At 40.8% G+C, this 19918-nt stretch overlaps 1 protein-coding gene across 3 annotated transcripts in view; it reads right to left on the bottom strand.

Annotated features, from left to right (window-relative positions):
- STXBP3 (syntaxin binding protein 3) overlaps positions 1-18470 on the bottom strand; it is a 28401-nt gene extending 9931 nt beyond the window's left edge. Inside the window, exons 1-10 of one of the 3 annotated variants that reach the window (XM_083509973.1) lie at positions 18198-18470; positions 14149-14198; positions 11810-11891; positions 9146-9222; positions 7798-7876; positions 5924-6024; positions 4935-5083; positions 3701-3791; positions 3044-3168; positions 518-622 (exon numbers count right to left, since the gene is read on the bottom strand). In XM_083509973.1, coding sequence (XP_083366099.1) covers positions 518-622; positions 3044-3168; positions 3701-3791; positions 4935-5083; positions 5924-6024; positions 7798-7876; positions 9146-9222; positions 11810-11891; positions 14149-14198; positions 18198-18249 — 911 coding nt within the window. In that variant the 5' untranslated portion in view covers positions 18250-18470. Of the gene's footprint in view, positions 1-517; positions 623-3043; positions 3169-3700; positions 3792-4934; positions 5084-5923; positions 6025-7797; positions 7877-9145; positions 9223-11809; positions 11892-14148; positions 14199-17853 lie in introns of all 3 variants that reach the window. The other 2 variants (XM_083509974.1, XM_083509975.1) reach the window with 2 other exon arrangements.
- Positions 18471-19918: the final 1448 nt, after the last annotated feature.

The following is a 19918-nucleotide window of genomic DNA, read 5'->3' as shown; positions in this document are numbered from 1 at the left end:
CTCTCCCTTTATATTCCTTGGCTGTGGCCTATGGTTTGCCTCGAGTGGGAGGGGGGGAACCTAAGGTTTAAGGGCCACATCTAGGCCTCTTTATCTGGCCCTCAGGACTATTACTAGACCCCTCCCCAGGTCACACCCCTCACCCAGCTTCACACCTCCTTGAATGCTTTTCATAGGGTCATAGAACTGCAGAGCTGGAAGGGACCTCTAGGGTCATCTACTCCAACCCCCTGCAATGCAGGAGGCGCAACACAGTCCTTGTTGCGGAAGTGGGAGCCCTTGTACTGGCTTCCACTAGCATGCCAGGTTGTTGAATACAACCTGATGGGCCAGAGTCAGCTAAGTCCTACTCAGAGTAGACCAGCTGAAATTGATGAACCAAACCTAGTCACACCATTAACTTTAATGGGCCTACTCTGAGCAGGACTAGTACTGAATACCACCGATACACACACAGTTTTAAGTAGCTATCAAGTAATGTTATGTAAAACAGCAAAATATGTTCAATCGTACGCACTCCAACACATCCGCAATATGCCTGTGTCGGATTTTCACCCAGAGGTCATCATCTTCTTCCAGAATAGCTTCCCTTTCTTTTCCACTTGCACCCTCCGTTTTATACCTAAACAAAGAAAAAAAAGCAAATTATTAGTTGTAATATATAAACAGATGAATACACGGAACAGTTTTTTGCACATATGTTTTGTTGTTAAAGAAAAGGATTTCAAAACTCTTGTTTTGAATACATCAAGAGTCCTAATTACAACATACAAAAGCAATAGTTGCGCTTTTTAGGATATAAAAAGCTGAAATACTAAGCTAAGGAAGCCTAGGAATTGTTCCTAGGAATAAGTCCCTCTAAAGTGAGAGCTACTTATTTCCTAAGAAACATGCACACAATATGCTGAAAGGGTAATAATATTTTGTAATGTAATGTAATGTAATGTATAAAAGATCATCAACCGAGACACAAAATGGCCTATTCCAAAACATTAATCTCCTCCTTCAGTTTACAGAACACTTCCTCTTACCCAACGTGCAGAGAACAATCTCTCACTTTAAATTGGGGAAATACCGTATTCTCCCGTGTATAAGACCAGGTTTCCCCCCTAAAAAATAATGTCAAAAATTAGGGGGCGTCTTATACATGGGGGCCATCTCCCCCCATTTTCTTAAATCTGAGTCCACCCAAAAATACATGGGGGCATCTTATAGACGGAAAAATATGGTTAACTATTGATTTCACATACAATCACAAAGCAGATTCTTATATGGGAATTATTTAATGTACAGGTATCTGTACTAACGTGCCTAGTATTGTATTCTTCCAACTGTTAACCAGATTCCTAAGAACTGAGGGAATGCCACAGAGTTTACTACTGCTATGTCACGAAACACCGTTTATATGTATAGGAACTCACATAAAAACTGATTCAACCAGAAGGCATAGAAATACAAGAAAGGAAAAAATGGAAAGTTAGTTAAGACCATATTATTCAAAAAGAGTTAGTAGCTATTATACAAATATTAGTCTCTTGAATGCATTAGTTATTCCTAAAGTAGATGTAGAATATGGTGAAAAGCTGAAATCTTGCTGTGGAAGTTTGCATTTGAACTACAGCTGATTGTTAGCTATTTACTGTGGAACTTAAGGGGTATATACTTTAACTAACATGTCTGAAAGTGTGGGATAACACTCTTTGTATTAACACAAATCCAGAAAGTGGCTTCACATTAGTATCTTAATAGCAATAAGCAGGACTTGATAAAAAATAATTATGTTGTCTTTTGTAAATATTAGATTGGCACTTCAGGTATGGACTCAGGACAAAGGAAGTGTGCCTCTGTATATCTATGCGCGTGCACATATACAGGCTTTCTCTGCTGACATGAGTAAAGCCACAAAAGTGTGGTATGATACATGGAGCTGTGGAGTCACATGGTATTGTTTGGCAGTGGGACAGATCAATGCTTTAAAATTTTGAGTAGCACTAAAGTTACTGAAGTGATTTAGCCTGCAGCACGATGCTATGGATCTGTGCTCAGTGGGGCTTACTTACTACATTTAGGATTTGGTAAAATTAATTCCTGACCGGATAAAAAACTAACAATTTCTACTACCATATCTACCGCAGTACTGTCTACACTGACTAGCAGTAGTTTTCCAGGGTTTCAAATAGAGGGCATTCCCAGCCCCATCCTGGAGACGTCCAGGACTGAACCGGAGACCTTCTTTATACAAAGGAGATGCTCTACCACTGAGCTTCAGCCCTACAAGATTGTTCACTGCCCAAATCAAATCAATAGACTACACACTTCCACGAGACTCTCTGCAGACCACTTAAATAGAGGAAGTTGTCACCACTTACAATATACTCAATTTCCCCTTCCCTTTTATGTTGAACTAAAGGTGGACTGTTCTGGAAGCTCCGCTTATGCCATGTTGATAGTCAAGATGACCCCCATTCTTAATTGGTAGTGGCTGTAGCAATGAGCTCATATGTGTGTGAATTCACATGCTTTGAAATGCACTAATTGGCTAGCTTTGACAGTATTCTTATCTGCGGGTCGGAGATATTGGGCTCTGAGCCCAGAAAGGGGCAACATCAGTCATGCTTTGGGTTATCAGCCACCTGTGTTCCTATGTGACGTATGCTGCTTTACCGTATAAAGAATGTATACACTTTAGGCTGGGTGCGCGCAGTCCATCATCTGCTTGCCTGGTGGTGTCTGTTTCCCGTGTGAAATGCAAGAACTGCCAGGCTACTTTTTGCTGTTAAGTCTAAACCCTTCTTAATAAAGACAGTGAAACTGTCTTTCGCATCCTTCTTTGGAATTCATGTGTCCCATAATTCTCAGGAGTCCTCCTCTGGCTCTGCAATGTGTAACACCTTTAAGCAAGGAACTTCAAAGGCAGTCCTTCTAGGGAATGTTCCATTTCAGCCAACATGGGATAACAAATATAGGGCAGAATGTATTCTTACATTGCAGGAGTTTATGAACTTGTGAGTATATTTAAAAATTGAGATGAAATTATACTTGCTTGTATGTGTCATTTTCAATTGGTAGCAGATCATAAGCCATTGCTTGAAAAGTGAGTTCATGGAGCACAGTCGACACAGGGTCAAAGCCACGATCAATTATTAACAGCTGGGCGTGGGTTTTCCCCTAAAAATCAGAAAGCATCACTTTTTTAAAAAGAGACAACAAGCAAAACAGAGAGTGCTGTACAACCTAAAAATATTTACTCTATCTTTTAAAAAAGAGGAAGCTACACAAAATAACAGGGGGGAAAGGCTAAAGTTTATTCTCATATAATTAAAACAATAACCATATTCCCAACATATTCCAAGATTTTCCTGATACTCTATACTCCTATACTTCTTTATTTCATGGGGAAGCCATTTAGGTTCCTTCAAGGAATCAGCAGTGAAGAAATGAAATGTCAGACCCCTCTGCCCTCAAGAGATTTTATTGAAAGTAACGTTCTGGACTTTATATGGAATACATTTTGTGTATAGGTTTGTGGCTTTCTTCTCCTTTTGTGTTGTGGTTTTAAAACCTTGTTCAATTCCATCCCCTTGTAAATGGAAGAGCATTATTAGATCTTTTCCTGCATTTACAACATTCATTCTTCCCAGCTACATTCCAAGGCTCTCCTATCCCCAGCCTCCTAGAGAAAACTAAATATTCACTCTACCTTTGCTTGACTTCGTTGATCAGTTTCATAGTAGTTTTCAAGCTTTTTCTCAACTAATTGTGCAAGTTTGCTGGCATTATCCAAAGGCTTGCTGAAAAGAGAGGAAAATAAAATTTTGCTGACATTTATGAGGACACTGATATCTGAAATAAGTGATTGTGAGCTAGTTGAGTTCATTTGCTCTATTAGAATTTGAAGTGATCATTTGCTACAGAGTATTTCATACAAACAAACCTGCCTTTTTTCAAGTCAGACCATTGGTCTGTCCAGCTCAGTACTGTCTATACTCAGGTGGTAGCAGCTCTCTACAGTTTCAGATAGGAAGGAGTCCTTCCTGCACAGCAGTTCACACAGGTACCAGGATTGGAACATGGGGTCTTCTTTCTGCAGGCAAAGCATGTGCTCTGTCACTAAGCTATGACTCTTCCCTACAGTTCTTTATTCTGAACGCGCTGAGTTCAGTATGGGGTGGAGGTCAGTAGCATGGGAAACATCAGCCATCACAAACTTCATTAGGTTTATACATTTCTCCCCTCCTCCACTCTCTGAGTTGGAGTTTGGAAAAGTGTTAAGGAATTGTACTAAACTAGGTACCTGCGGATGGCGCTGTGGGTTAAACCACAGAGCCTAGGACTTGCCAATCAGAAGGTCGGCGGTTCAAATCCCCGTGACGGGGGGAGCTCCCGTTGCTTGGTCCCTGCTCCTGCCCACCTAGCAGTTCAAAAGCATGTCAAAGTGCAAGTAGATAAATGGAATGTAAACGGCGTTTCCGTGTGCTGCTCTGGTTCGCCAGAAGCGGCTTAGTCATGCTGGCCACATGACCCGGAAGCTGTATGCAGGCTCCCTCGGCCAATAAAGCGAGATGAGCGCCACAACCCCAGAGTCGGTCACGACAGGACCTAATGGTCAGGGGTCCCTTTACCTTTACCTTTAGGTACCTGCCGGAAGACCTGGTTATGTATAAGCTCTTCTGAATAGTCTCACACACACCAATGTTCCTTCCAGTGTGCAACCCTGCTTGTCTCCCTCTCTCCACCAAATCCTTTCCCAACGAGCATGAAGTTCTTTTAACACAGAATATTTGACTTAGTATATATTCACAGATTTGTTCCACACATGCATTGCCTCCTAACATTTCAGAATGGGCAATGTTAAATTTCCAAACTGTTCAAAGTGTAGAATCCATTTCTATCAAACCAACAGAACACTTGGAATATAGTATTTCCAGTTGTACCTTCTGTATCTTACACCAGGATTTTCTTCTAGAGTGGCACATAATGTAACAATTTGTTCAGCTATTTGCTCCATTACGTTGTCATTTGTCTTCTCCATGATGGGGCTGTAGCAGCGATAGAAAGCATTCGGGACATCAAGGGTAAATACCTAAAGTAAAGAAATGGTTCCAAATAGACTGTTTTAGGAATCAGAATGTAACAGCAATATCAGCAGAAGACTGAAACTATGATTTTATTAAATTGCAAGCGCAATAAATATCTAGTATAACACAGCTTAATGATACCTTCCCCCACCCCACATCTCTTCTCCTTGGTCCTCTTGAAGAAATGTGTTCCTTGTTCTCACTCACCATTCCTCTACCACTGTGGTCTACTTTCTCCTCTTACTTAAAAGCATCACTGTACAACCTTTTTGCTACCTGCACAGATGATGGAACCTGAAGTGGTCAGAACCATGTTCAATAGTTCAATATGACTGGGCAATGTAATGTCAAAATAACCTTCAAGGAAAAAGAAGCCTGAAACCTTAAAAAAAATAGGTTTTTAAAATCTCAGCAAGTGACCAAAAACCTAATGTCTAAATAACTATACTTTGATTTCACTTGTTCCCATTTGTAGAGTTTTCTGTCAACATCTAGTGGTTTTTATAATTTATGGAATATGTTCCAACCACTGAAAACCCCATCTGGTTTCTAAAGATTTAGGAGAAAATGCCTACATACTTTAAATTTTCCGTCTGCGGCTATGATGGCTGGCAACGTTATGTAAGAGGAGTTGAAATATTGTGTTAAAATATTAAAATCATTTTTGACAATATTCAAAATATGCAGCTTTTTAGTCATTTTTGACAGGGTTATTTTTATTTAACTACTATATAATTTAACAAGCAAGACTCCACATATAAGCATTAGTTACTTAAAAGGTTAAAAGAGGATTAGACAAATCCATGGAAAACATGGAAAAGTTAAGTTCAGTAAATTAAGCTTACCTGTGATTCATAAGGGAAAAAGTTAATATTTATTTCTTTGCACCGTCTTATAGCCTTTGAACAAGATGACTTCATTTTATTGAAAAGTTTGTCATCACAAACTAGGAGGAGAGAAAGGTTTTTCAGCTGTCATAATATTTCATCTTTAAAACTTCTTTTATGCAACAGGCAGTGTGTAAGTATGCCTTACCAATAATTTTTAAATACACCAAGAATCTATTGAAAAGTATTAGTTTTTTTCTTCATGTGGGTATTCTGAGTCATCCACAATGGTCTGATTAGGAAGAACACTAAACCATAATTTAGTGTTACAAGAAGCTCCTCCTCCTCCAGCGCAACCACAGAATTCAGGAGTTATTAATTCAATATTTTATTAGCCACCATTTACAGTGTCATCTGAACCAGGACAAATTGTAGTTAAACTTAATTATGATTAATGAAACTGAACCAACTTTAAACCATGGTTTGTGCAGTTAGCTTGTTTCCAGAGGTTACAGTTAAGGTTTCAGGCAATTTGTCCAACTGTGGTTAAACTAAAGCAGGAGTGAATAACCTTTGACCCTGCAGGCTAAGCTGGGGCAGATGGGAGTTTGAGTCCATTACCTGGAAGGTCACAGGTTAGACAACCCCAGGCTAGCCAAACCAAAGCAGCCTGCTTTTTGCAGCTGTGCTGGAGGAGGAAAGGAGAAGTAGTGAGGAGAGGTAGTAAGCATGTGAACCCAGAGGCGAGCTGGGTTAATTCTCATAACACCAAACCATGGGAGCTGAACCAGGTCAAAATATCTTGCCTATAGTGGCAAACTATTTTTAAGCACCAAAACAGAAGCTAGTCTTCAGACTAAATTATTTGTGGAAAAGTATGGTTCTACTGGGACGCGGGTGGTGCTGTGGGTTAAACCACAGAGCCTAGGACTTGCCAATCAGAAGGTCGGCGGTTTGAATCCCCGTGACAGGGTGAGCTCCCATTGCTCGGTCCCTCCTCCTGCCAACCTAGCAGTTCGAAAGCACATCATGTGCAAGTAGATAAATAGGGACCACTCCGGTGGGAAGGTAAACGGCGTTTCCGTGTGCTGCTCTGGTTCGCCAGAAGCGGCTTAGTCATGCTGGCCACATGACCTGGAAGCTGTCTGCGGACAAACACCGGCTCCCTCGGCCGATAGAGCGAGATGAGCGCGCAACCCCAGAGTCGGTCACGACTGGACCTAATGGTCAGGGGTCCCTTTACCTTTTTATGGTTCTACTACTGTACGTCCCTTGCACTAACAGGAACATTGCATACCACCCACTGCTCCGAACCTTTTTGCTATCCTAATCTGAACGGAGAAAACCTTTTCAGTGGGCATGTCCTCATTTTGTTGTTATCTCCCAAACTGCTAACCAAGGCAACTGTTTTCACATTTAGGTAAATTATTAAAAGGTTTTTTTTTCTAGAGCAGCCATTTCTGGCAGAAGGGAGGATGGAAGAGTATGATTATAAATGGTATCCTAGTTTTTACTTTGTTTTAACTGTTGATACACCAAACCTATATTGCTTTAGGATTGTCTATGCAGGGCTGTTTTAATGGATGACTGCTGTTTGTTGTGATTGTATTGTTTCATATTATAAGCTGTTCTGGCGGCACTAAGGAACCAAGTTGGCAGGAAGAAATCCCAAAGACAAAATACTTAAAGCAGCACTTGGAATAAACTACACTATACAGAATAATGTGGGGAAACACGTAATACTCTTGTCAGAATATTGTAGGGTTTTTTTAGTCATAACCAATCCCCTCACACCTGAAATATACAAAAGGCTCAAAGGTCATTATCCTGCCTGCTCCCATGGCTACAATAAAAAAAAATCAATGAATTTGCTACAATCAGTGAATACTTACAGTCAGTAAAGTAGACATATGCTGCTTTGTACTTGCTGGAGGATTTACTGATGAAGTCATTTATAAGCCCATCTACAGACTGAACAATTAAAACAGTACATTCTAATTTATTTCAACTCTTACAAATAGGATCCAAGGCATTGTGGATCATCTATACTAAAAGATATCTCAACTTGATTAAGTCTATATTTTTGTGATTATCAACTGTTTTTAGGAAATAAATTTGACTACTACAAATATCAGTATCAACTGCTATTTAAGCGCTCTGAAAAAGCTTTAAATATTCTGTGTTTCTAAGCAGAAGGACAATTTCCATAATTGAGGAACTCTGTATATTTCCATTTAAAGAAAGTGCTAAAACAAAGATGAACAAGTAAAAATCTTGGGGGGGAGAGAAACTGCTTTAATTAGCATAGAGAAAATTATTGGCAAACAAAACTTGCATTTATTTTATTAATATACAGATTTATAGGAAGTGTATTAAATGGACAGCAAATCATTAACAACATACAAATAAGTGTATTTGGAAGATGTAGAAACTATAGTTTTTTCCAAACAAGCTATATTCAAACTGTGATTATGAGCCTGACTTGTTAACAAACCACAGTGTAAATCAGGCTTTCCCAAACTTCAGTTCACTGAGCCCTTGATGAGCTTATAGTTAAGAAACCCCAACATTCTTAGGAATGTAAATGAAATAATCGATAAATATCAATATATAAACAACACTTATTAATTATTCATCACCATTACTAGGAATCAAAGTGGAAAAAATAAGGAAGCAAAATAAGTGAATTTAATAATAATTTATCTTATCAAATGAGATGGGTGGGCCTGATGGGCTTTAACAAAGTTTATGAATATTGGGCTGTTGGTTTGCGAGTCTCAATCTTAAGTCACCGCGTTCTGCTGTATTGTTAAATACATCTTTTAAAATACAATGATTCTTCTTAACATGGGAGCTGCACTCCGTACATTCCCATGCCCTTTACTTCTGAGGCTCATCGTTCCCGAATAATTTTGTCGCACTATACCTCATAAACTTCTTTTCCACCCCAGATGCTTGTTGGCCCCCCAAGGGTCAACATTCTCTGTAATGCAGCACAAGTATGCTTGTGCTTTTCTGGATCTAACCCCATTGACAAAAAGAGAATTACGTAAAGTATAGCCCTTTCAAATAAAATTCTGATCTGCAATGACCACTGTTCCTCAGCAACTCTTTACTACTACCACACATTTCAATGAAGTAGTAACCTATGAACATTTTATCACATGGTAATTTTTAAAAATTTTATTCACAAGAAGATTAAGTCAAACTGACCAACAGGCTTAAAAAACAACAACTAACCTTTGCTGTAGGTGTGATGAGATAAATGGCTTTCATGTTAGGGACTGGCTCACGGTTTTTATAAACATTCTCCACAACTACAAAATAAGATTTTTGTAAAAAAAACAACACCTTCAGTATTTTATACATCTACATTTGCAAAAAGAATAAAAAGTGCATGATGGATCTCTGATTTGGTAAAACTCCATTTTCATGCTGGATCCCACTTTTCCTAATAATAATTCCAAGCCAACTCAAAATTTACAATCAAAAGTAATAATTATATTAAATTAACAAAGCATGAAAAGAGCAAGATAAAACATATTATATAAGTCCTGCACTTGATCAACAATGTGAGAGGTGGCAATGGGGGCCCATAGGGGAAATCTAGGAAACTCCCACCCAACTCCCTACCTCCCACAGGCAGCACTACTGAATTCAGGCTCCCTCCCCTTGGAGCCCCTTCCATTCTTAGAGGGGCAAATCTGGATCAAACCCAATAATTTTAAAAAAAGAACTTCAAAAGAAAAACTGCAGGTTGCAAGTACTTCCTTTTCTCTCATAGGGGAATGCTTCTAAGATGAAAGAAGCGAACAAATTGCTGAGCCACGTGGGTGTTGTAATTAGGGTTTTCCATTTATCCTTTGGTAAAGATCAAAATGACCACAAGTCAAACGCAAATAGGCCTGAAATCAGTGATATGTTAATAAATTCAGGCACCCCACTGCCCTGCAGAGGCTTTGCGCGCAGCCATCCCCAAGCTTGAAGAGCGAGATGGGAGCGCTCCGTCTCGCTGATCTGGCTTGGGAACAGCCTTTCTAGCCTCTGCAGGGCAGCGGGGTGAAGGCACCCCACTGCCCTGCAGAGGCTTTGCGCGCAGCATCCCCAAGCTAGAAGAGTGAGACGGAGCGCTCCGTAGTGCTTCGTCTCCCTGTTCTGGCTTTGGGCTTAGCCTGCATTCGCTCTATAGGATGCACACACATTTCCCCTTAATTTTTGGAGGGGAAAAAGTGCGTCCTATAGAGCGAAAAATATGGTAGATTTACATAATGATTCTAATCAATCGCTATTATGTAAACAGATTTTTAAATGTTAGTTTTATCATGGTAGTTTTTCAGGCACTTCCAGCTTTACACCATAACTACTTTGTATCTGAGCTTTAGGATGGCTGCAACAAGGAAAATAAATTTATTTAGTTCCTTTAAATATGGCTGTTTATAGACTATAAAATTTAACAGCAAAATCCATTTTGTAAGTTATCCCTTCCCACCACGCCTTCATTAAGCATGACTTTCCTTCTGCCCCCACTGTCAAATGTTTCAGAAAGCCGTAATATACTAGGAGCTACTGCCTCAGGTCGCTTCGCTGTCTCTCCGTTCTGCCTTCAAAGTCTCGCTTTGTCCCCCCACAAGGCAACATGCACGAAGGGCCAGTCAAGAAGCCCCCCCATCCCCAACTAGAGCAGCCTTGCTTGCTCTTCCCTGCTGCCTACCAACAGGGCGGACAGCTTGCCCAAAACCAATGGCCATGCAAGATGTGGAGGAACAGGCAGGACAGGCTGGGGCAGCTCCCCAGCAACCTTCCTGCTTTGCTGCTGCTTTCTTCCTCTTCAGCTTCTGATGCTGCTAAGTATGAAACGGGCATTGTTTGGTGTGAAGGTGTACAGCAGCAGGAGAACAGACAGTTGCTGGGGAACTGCCACAGTCTGTCCTGCCTGTTCCTCTGTGTCTGTGTTTTTGTCATCATGCCACCTAGTGGCAACCATGAAAACTGCAGCATGATGACAATCCAACAACTATATTATAGCAGTAAGTCACTCTGTAATTAGCCATTCCCCTACCCACTGTTGTAGTTTGGAATACAAGCAGATTAACATTATGCCACCCCAAACCACAGAACCTTTAGCCCACATTCTCAGTGAGAGCACACAAAAAAAAAACCACACACACAGAAAGATTAAAGAATGAAAAAAGAAACATGAAGTTAAAAGCAAGATTCAAGAGAAAAAACTTGTGGTGTTCTTGGGATTCCTCCCACCCACCCAGGGCATGTTTCCTGGTTACCTTCTGTCACTACCTACTTATCTGAAGAGAAGTAGGACTCTCCCCTTTATAGTCTTACTCAAGTCTTAAACAGGCACACAGTATGAGATATAGCCCTAGAAATTCACCCATATCTGAACACAGTAATATATTTAAGGAAGGTAATCCAGAGCAAGTAGGCATTTAATACAGAATACTCACAGTTCTAATGTCCTATCTGATATGACTAACTTTCCTCATTAACTATGCTAACTCACTCATCTCAAATTCTCCCTTTCTCTGTCTCTAACACACACACACCTTTCAACTGTCATTTTGCAACAGACACATTCAAACTCCACCTGACATTCCATTCAACACCCCTCCTGACAATTCTTCCATTCATTATTCTGTTACAACCATATACCAAAAGGATAATAAACTCAATGAAGACAAAGTTAACAGATGGAAGTAACAAATCCAGCAGCAGAATGAGTAACAGAAAGAAGTGAGATGAAAAAGGGTAAATTAATTACACATATGCTCCGTTGAAATTCATGACTTTTTCGTTGAATAAGTTTCCACTGGATGTCCTCTGCAAATGCTGACAAAACAAGTTTCCCCATATGCCAGAATCACAGAACTTTGTTTAAAAGGTACTTACCAGTGATCCCTTCTGCTAATAAGTCTGTCATTTTACCACATGATGACAGAAGCTTTGTGGTGAAGTCATCTAGAAGAATTATCTGTATAAAAAATGTTGAAGTAGTGCTTTAGAAAATTATATCCAATTGTGAGCTTCTTTATTGAAATTGGTTTTGATGCCTGGTTTTAAGACGAGAGCTTAATGATAAATCAAAATTGTTGTACCTACTAAAGTATTCATTTATAAAGTATATAATACTTCTCATTTCAGGTCCCAAGAACTCCTAGGAGCTTCCAAACATTAAATATAATATAAATCCTATAAACAACATGGCAGTATCAAAACAAACCATCACAAAAAAGAACACAACTATGTATTTTACAACAGCTTGATTTTTAACATTAATTTGCCTCAAAGTACTTCCTAAGTAACTAGATTTTCATTGCTTGCTGAAAGGTGAACAATAATTAACCCACATGGGTGTCTCCTGGAAAAAAGGTTCACAATTGTGGCACCACAACCTGAAATGTGCTGCCTCTCATGCCCACTCACCTCACTTCTGAAAACAGAGGAACATGGAGCAGGGTCTCAAATACTGATCTGAGTGCCTATGTGGGAGCAGGCAATCCATTCAATATTCAAGTCCCTTACTGTTCCTGAGTTTTAAGAGTTAAACCAGGCCAGGACAATACCACAATCAATGTAGATGTAATGATATCAATGCAAGAAGCCCCAGCTAGAAGTCTGCTCACTGCATTTTGTGACAACTCTAGTTTTTGAACAGTTTTCTTTTCCAAGGCAGTCCCTGTCGCAACATATTGTTATCCCTCATAAGCCCCGTTGGATATAAATAAAATATATAATGTTATCTGCATCAAGTCCGCATAATGTGAAGCGAAGGAAAAAAGAGATGACACAATCAAAAAATTGCGCTAGAAATGGAACCAGTGTTAGAAACTGAGATATGAAAGCTAGGAGCTAAATGGCACCTTAAACCTAGGTTATGGGCACAACAACGGAATATAACAAGAATACAAAGCTGCAAATGAATGAACTGCAGCTAAAATATTATGTTCATTTTTCACATGGTCTAGTCCTTCCCCTGCTCACCCCCCTAATATTCTTAAGATGGTCTCTTCTCCAGTCTTCAGAGAGTAGCTGGAAGTGGGGAGGCAGAAAAAGGTCCTCCTTTTCTTCCACACTCGTTTTAATCTGAAATCTTAGGCGCAATAATGCGCCCAGAGCTCAGAAACTCCTCATGCTAATGAAATTCCCTGTCACAAAATGTGCCTAGAACAACTGGAGTTTCAAGCACTGAATGGAACCACTGTGCTTACCAGTCCCCGTCCTCTCTTCTGCCACAAAATGAAGATGCTTGACTTTAAGGCACATTAAGGTAGGGGTGATCACATACTAAGGACACTGCAATGCAGGCCTAATGAACTAATATATTTATGCCAAGGACTGCCAATGTGGGCATACATGCACCCAGAGGGCTTCCTTGGCATCCACGTGGCTTTTTACTGTATCTGAAGAGCGTTATATATCTTAGTAAGTGATTTGTTCCTTTGGTTAAGAAAATTTTAGTTTACAAAAGAAGACTAAAAATATTACGATATGTTCTTCTTAAATGGTCAAAATATTTGAAGAAGTTATACTAACAGTGTTATGCTGAGATATGAATGGGCATTTTGCTTGTTCACAGAGCTCCCTATGCAACATTGGAAAATAAAATCCAGGAACTCGTCAATTAACCATAATTTCCTGTTACATCTAAAGCAGGAACTAGGCTTGCAGGCTTCAGAGCATTAAATGCATTGTTTGAACCTGGCTTGCTCCAAAGGTGGTTCAGGCAAAACAGGAAACTATTGTTAATTAGAGGTTTAAGCCAGTTTGTGCAAAGGGAATAGTGAAGAGGCACCACGAGCAAGCACAAGACTTGCTTATCTTGTCTTAATAAATAGAAATATATGATTGTCTGATTTTTCCAAATAGTGTAGATGCATATCTCTGCAGCATTTCAGTAGCTCCCATTCAATTTAAATACTATGTTCTTGAAAAGTATAACCACATTTTCCTTTGACACTGAAGCCCAATGCACATTTTTAAGTAGTCAAGGTCTTAGGTTCCAAGAAGTGCTTGGGACACAGGTCCTCTGAAATCAAAGAGCCTCTCATTTAAGAACACATGTACAAATTTAAAATTTGAGTGAAACTGTTTTAAGTATCATTGTTTCCTTAAAAGAACTTATGGAACTGTGATACGGCTATTGGATGCCTAGTCAAGTACGTTGTGTAAGTGGTGGATGAACTACTATACAGTATTTGATAGAGGCAATTAAAAAAGATTAAACTTACCTTCCATTCCTCTTCTTTCCTACAGTCATCAAATACTGCTGCTTTTAGCTCTGAAAAAGAAATCCAGCAGTTAAAATAGTGGCACTGTAACAATGTGAAGTAATCTAGCTCTGTAAGGAAAAAGCCTGGCAGTTCAAACAACTAATTTCATTTCAACAAAAAACTGACATTTTTATACAATGTTTTGCTAATGGCAGAAGCTGAAAAGAACTTACTGTAGTTTTTATGGTGAAAACAACATGGCAGCAAAACATTAAAATGAAGTATGTAGAGTAACATTTCAGAACCGGAAATATAAACAACTCCTTAGATGTCTCCTAACTGCAAAGGATGTGGCACATGACTATTTTCCTCTCTGCACATCTGAACTTCAAAAAAGCAAATTGAAACCCACACGCTCATCAGGAAGTTCTCCACCTGCAAGACTGCTTCTGTCTCTAATGTATCTATTTTTGCAAATTTTGTTTATTTTTAAAGTATTAATATGGTTACTACTGCTGCAAGTGCAATACTAAACCAAGGGTGTGATTTTTTTAATGGAAAAAAGACATGAGAAATGGTACTTAAACTGGTGCTAGAGTTGTGTAATTTATTTTTTTAATGTGTTATACGGTGGTACCTCGGATTACATACGCTTCAGGTTACAGACTCCACTAACCCAGAAATAGAACTTTGCTTCAGGATGAGAACAGAAATCATGCTCTGGTGGCGCAGGAGGCCCCATTAGCTAAAGTGGTGCTTCAGGTTAAGAACAGTTTCAGGTTAAGAACGGACCTCCAGAACGAATTAAGTCCTTAACCTGAGGTACCACTATACTAGTACGTACAGCAAAGACAGCTCACGCAATGTGTTAGGTATTTTTCATAAAATAAGTTACTGCTTTCTAATGCCAACAGCCCACAACAGCATGGCCACTCTTCTCTGCTGCAGATGTGCTTCCTGCTCTATTATTCAATAATTTTCCTGAGTCATTCTCAAGGCCCAATTTTTTCGTTGAATGTGGAGTCTGAATTTTCATACCAAAGAAAGCCTTAATAAAGGCTATCACCTCCTCTTCCCCGCTGCATTTATAGACAATTATGCATTGTGGGGAAATTCAACTACCTACAGTATTTTATTCAACAAGAACACCAATAGGAAGTTGGTGAAGACAAGTTAGGACTATTATCTTAAGGTTCCTAGCCATACAACCATATGCATGTCCACTAAGGAATATGTTCCACTGAATTCAATGGGAATTAATCCCAAGTAATTGTGTACAGGATTGTATCCTTAGTCTCTGCAGCTACAACGGTATTGCATTCTAGCCCAGAGGCTCAGCACCATCTGCTTCCATCTCCCAATTGGAGCACTTGTGGCAAGATTTGTTTAGCTTTTACACTAAACCAGAGCTTTCCACTAAACCTGAATACCAGCCATCACCCCCACCCCCACAAAACCAATCCCCCAGTCTTCCTAGTGACATACACAAAGCTGGGGAGGGGGTTGAAGCAAACTTTCATCCCTCTCTAAGAGTCAGTATGTGTGTCTTGTCTAACACTAACTTCCATACCAATACACAGTGGAGAAATATAGCACAGGGAAGAAGTAAACAGGAGGAAATAAGTTCAGAGTGAGTAGAAAAAAACTGCTTCTTCCCCCCAACATGCATACAGTGGTACCTTGGGTTAAGAACTTAATTCGTTCTGGAGGTCCGTTCTTAACCTGAAACTGTTCTTAACCTGAAGCACCACTTTAGCTAATGGGGCCTCCCACTGCTGCTGCGGCGCTGCCGCTCGATTTCTGTTCTCATCCTGAAGCAAAGTTCTTAACCCGAGGTACTATTTCTGGGTTAGCGGAGTCTGTAACCCGAAGCGTTTGTAACCCAAGGTACCACTGTATTACACTTCTTTAAGAGTTTTTATTATATTTTTTGTATTATATTTATGAATAATAGTAACCATCTAAGGCAGGTATGAGTCTGTTCTCTGCCACTTTAAACAGTGCTGAAAGCTACTGCATTTTTGTACGAAAACTCTTCTCCAAGGATTCTTCCTCCAGAAACCCTCTGACTCAGAGCTATTATTAACAATGATTCAAAGGTTTTATCTCCAACAGGAACCTATAGCCTCTTTTAATCACAAATACTTTTTGTAAATCAAAGAGTAATGACTTCCTTATAGTCTAAACTTGTTTCAAAGTTTGCAATGTGTGAAGCATTTTTAAATTATTTTTATTACTTTTTCAGCTATACAGTCTGTAATCAATCACAGAACATTCAAATAAAACTCTTTAAAAACACTGTATGAAGTACAGTGGCTTCATGTTCACAATCAGCTTATGTTACTCCTTGTATTATGATGCAACACTACCAGTAACAACTGACGTTTCCATATGACTTACTATACAAGATCTACATTTTTCAAGGTCCCTAGTCAAAGATGAATGCACCCTTCAAATAACCACAATCATTCTGTTTCAGAAAACTCTGTATTCTAATGTAATGAAATAATGATGTATTTGGTAATAGAAAAGCTTTTGATGGTGGATCACAGAAAATATCCAGCCCCTTATACCCCCAAACATCTGCTCCATTTATTTTTAAACACATGCAGAGACAGAAAGAGAAATATTAAATCACAACAGAAGTAAAATTTGGAAACAAATGTGGAAACAGAAAACAACAGTTACAATAATCTTGAGGCCATTATGAGTTGAAAGGTCCAAAGGTAAGTCATAACACAAACTGCCATTGTGCTTGCTTGCTTTTTCTTGACAAGAAAAAAAACTAAGTTTCAAAAAAATGATATATTTGATCAGCCACATATTGTGCAAAGCTAAGAAACGATATACAGTATATTGAAATAAATGGGCTGTCCTTCTGGTTGCAAATTATACCACCTCTTTTTCTTCACCCATTCTAGGACTGACAACTGCTACCTGCATCCTACAAAACACAGTGCTTGAAGGGATTTTCAGCACTCGCACAGCACCCCGAACAACCAAAATGCTTTATAGTCTTCATATCGCATCACTCAGCCCTTCAAAAGCCCCGATTCCATTTTAATTTTAAACATTTCCTTAAATCTGAAGATCTCTTAAAAGGGAATCCTATTTGTATTCTCAACCATGATGTGAGGCAAATTATGGCGAGTAAATTATATCCAGTAAGCACAGGTCCAAAACCCAACACTCAATCCATTCTGCCACCCAGGTGTTACCGACCAGGACTAGAAATGTGGCCCCAACAATGTACCTTCCCAGCCCCACCCTCTCCTCATCCTTCTGCAAGTGGGGGGGGGGATTATGGACGGCTGGACTTTAAACTGGGGCGCAGGATAAAAAGCATACATTCAGCCACAATAACCTTGGGCTATTTTGCCACCTTACTCCTCATGGTTCATTTCTTTAAAACACATATATAGACAGACAGACAGACAAGACTAGAAATCCTTTCAAGCCCAACGAAATGAAAATCCATGTAAGGAAGGGGGCTAGAAATCCTTGCATGCCCAACAAAATGAAAATCCATGTAGGGAAGGGGGTTGGAAATCCTTATATGCAACCCACCGAAATTAAAATCCACCGTAGGGCGACACCTGCTCGCGTGCGAGAGAGGAAAGGCGTCTTTCTCCGCTCGTTAAAACGCCGCCCGGTATACAGAAACGTAGCAAGTGAAGCATTTCCAGGCGTGCAGATAAAAAGAGTGGGAAAGAACTGCTTCACCTCATTTTTCTTGCACGTCAGGATGCCGTTACGGGCACAGGTCAGGATCGGGGGTGGTCTCGCTGCCCTCCACACACACAAGCCGACCAACGCCGCCCGCCACCCTCGCGCCTTGCACGACCCAGCCACCCACCCGCCAGCCTCCCGTCCGTTTTCCCGTGACAGCGGGGCAGAGAGAGAGAGAGAGGGCAGGCGGAGGAGGAGGAGGCCTCCCTCACAGCCGCTGCCGGGCAAGAGGGGAGCGGGCTGGCTCTGCCTCTACGCCCTACCCCGGCGGGAGAAAAAGAAGCGCGGGGCGTGAGAGAGAGAGAGAGAGAGATGTGGCGACAGCACCCGGCACTCACTTTGCCACACTAGGCTCTTCAGCCCCCGGTCCCCGCTCGCAGCCGGCGCCATCTTGCTTCTTCCGCTGCCCCGCGACGCGACGGTGAGGGGGGGGGAATGCCGCACTCTGAGGGAGAAGGCAAGCGCCGCTGTCCTTCGGCGCGGCGCCCCGCCCTCTTCAGCAAGGCCACGCCCCTAGCCTTGCAGGTCCGACGCCGCCTTTCCGCTGAGCATGCGCGCTGGGCGTACGTGCTCCCAGCAGAAACTGGCGAGCGCGGAAAAGGGGCGGGTCCGTTCTCGCGCCGCGATCCTCCTCTGCAGAGCTTAAGGCGCGCCCGGCCCCCATTGGCTTCAGAGGGAGCTTAAGGCGCGCGCCTGACTGCGCCGTGCCCCCCTCCCCCCATGTGGAAAATGGTTTTCTTTCTAAAAGAAAGAATTCTCAAGAGAAGGATCTGGCTCCGTTATAGTCTAAAAAGGTAGTTGTGTTTGTTCCTCATTCCAAAGGGTCTGGTCCCCCCCCCATTAGCCTGGCACAAAATATATATATATATATATATATATATATATATATATATATATATATATATTAGAAAGGAATCATCTTTGCACCTGATGGACTCTAGCCTATTAAAAAGCAAAATTCGTTAATAAAAACATTAAATAATAATAAGCATCTCGCGCTGTAATAAATGTCACAGGTGCTGCAAGAATCGTTTTCATTTGATACTATGGGGTAGGAAGGAGTGAAAGGTGTAGTTTCAACTGTGACCCGTGGAAGGCCACACTCCTAGTTTGTAATCTAGGGCGGGAAAGTCGACACAAGCACTTTGGATCAATAGTGTTTATTATAAACGGGGAAAGATCATGCCTTTCCCCAAGCATGCAAAACCCCTTATAGAGCCGTATTCCTAGGCAAGAGGTGATGCATGACCCTCCAACCCTTCAATTTTATGTAAACATATGTAAGTGCAAAGATGCTTCCCATGCCTTCCAACATTTCTCTGATGAAAATAGGGATGCCCTAAGGAAAAGCGGAACTTTCTGGGATCAAATCAGAAACCAGGATGGCTTCTGTAAATCCAGGACTCTCAGATTCAGCTACACTCCTCAATTATATTGTTATAACTGCTTTATAAAAATGTGACACCAGAGGGTGCTGTAGAGCAGTGATCTGTTGCCAATGGGATTTTGCATTCAGAGCTTTTACAGTGTTTTCTATAACTTTTTAAAAAAATCAGTATAGATCCAGCCTTGGAGAGGGTCTGGCTTCCCTTGTCAAATGCATTTTATGTTTTACTTCTCTTGATGCTAAGATCAATGGGCATTTATTTGCTTCTCCCCCATTTTCAGTACGTAAAATTTGTTCCTAAGCCTTGACATGATCTAACTTGGGACAGGGCAGAGCCCAGGGGACTTGGAAGAGAAGCAACCTGAGCAGTTAGTGCCCATGTTGCTCTTTCAGAATTCCTAACCAGCTTACGGCCCCAAAAAGGTTGACACTCCCTGCGGCAGATACTAAAAAGTAAGCACAACATTCTTAAAACATTCTCATTTTTCGCAGGTACCGTATTTTTCGCCCTATAGGACGCACTTTCCCCCCTCCAAAAATGAAGGGGAAATCTGTGTGCGTCCTATGGGGCGAATGCAGGCTTTCGCTGAAGCTTGGAGAGCGAGAGGGGTCGGTGCGCACCGACCCCTCTCGCTCTCCAGGCTCCAGGAAGCTATCAGCAAGCCTGGGGAG

The sequence above is a fragment of the Podarcis liolepis genome (assembly GCF_965112155.1).
Source record: "Podarcis liolepis genome assembly, chromosome: 6".
Taxonomy (NCBI): Eukaryota; Metazoa; Chordata; class Lepidosauria; order Squamata; family Lacertidae; genus Podarcis; species Podarcis liolepis.
Note: the sequence above shows the minus strand (reverse complement) of the source record. Positions and strands in the feature narration are given on the sequence as shown.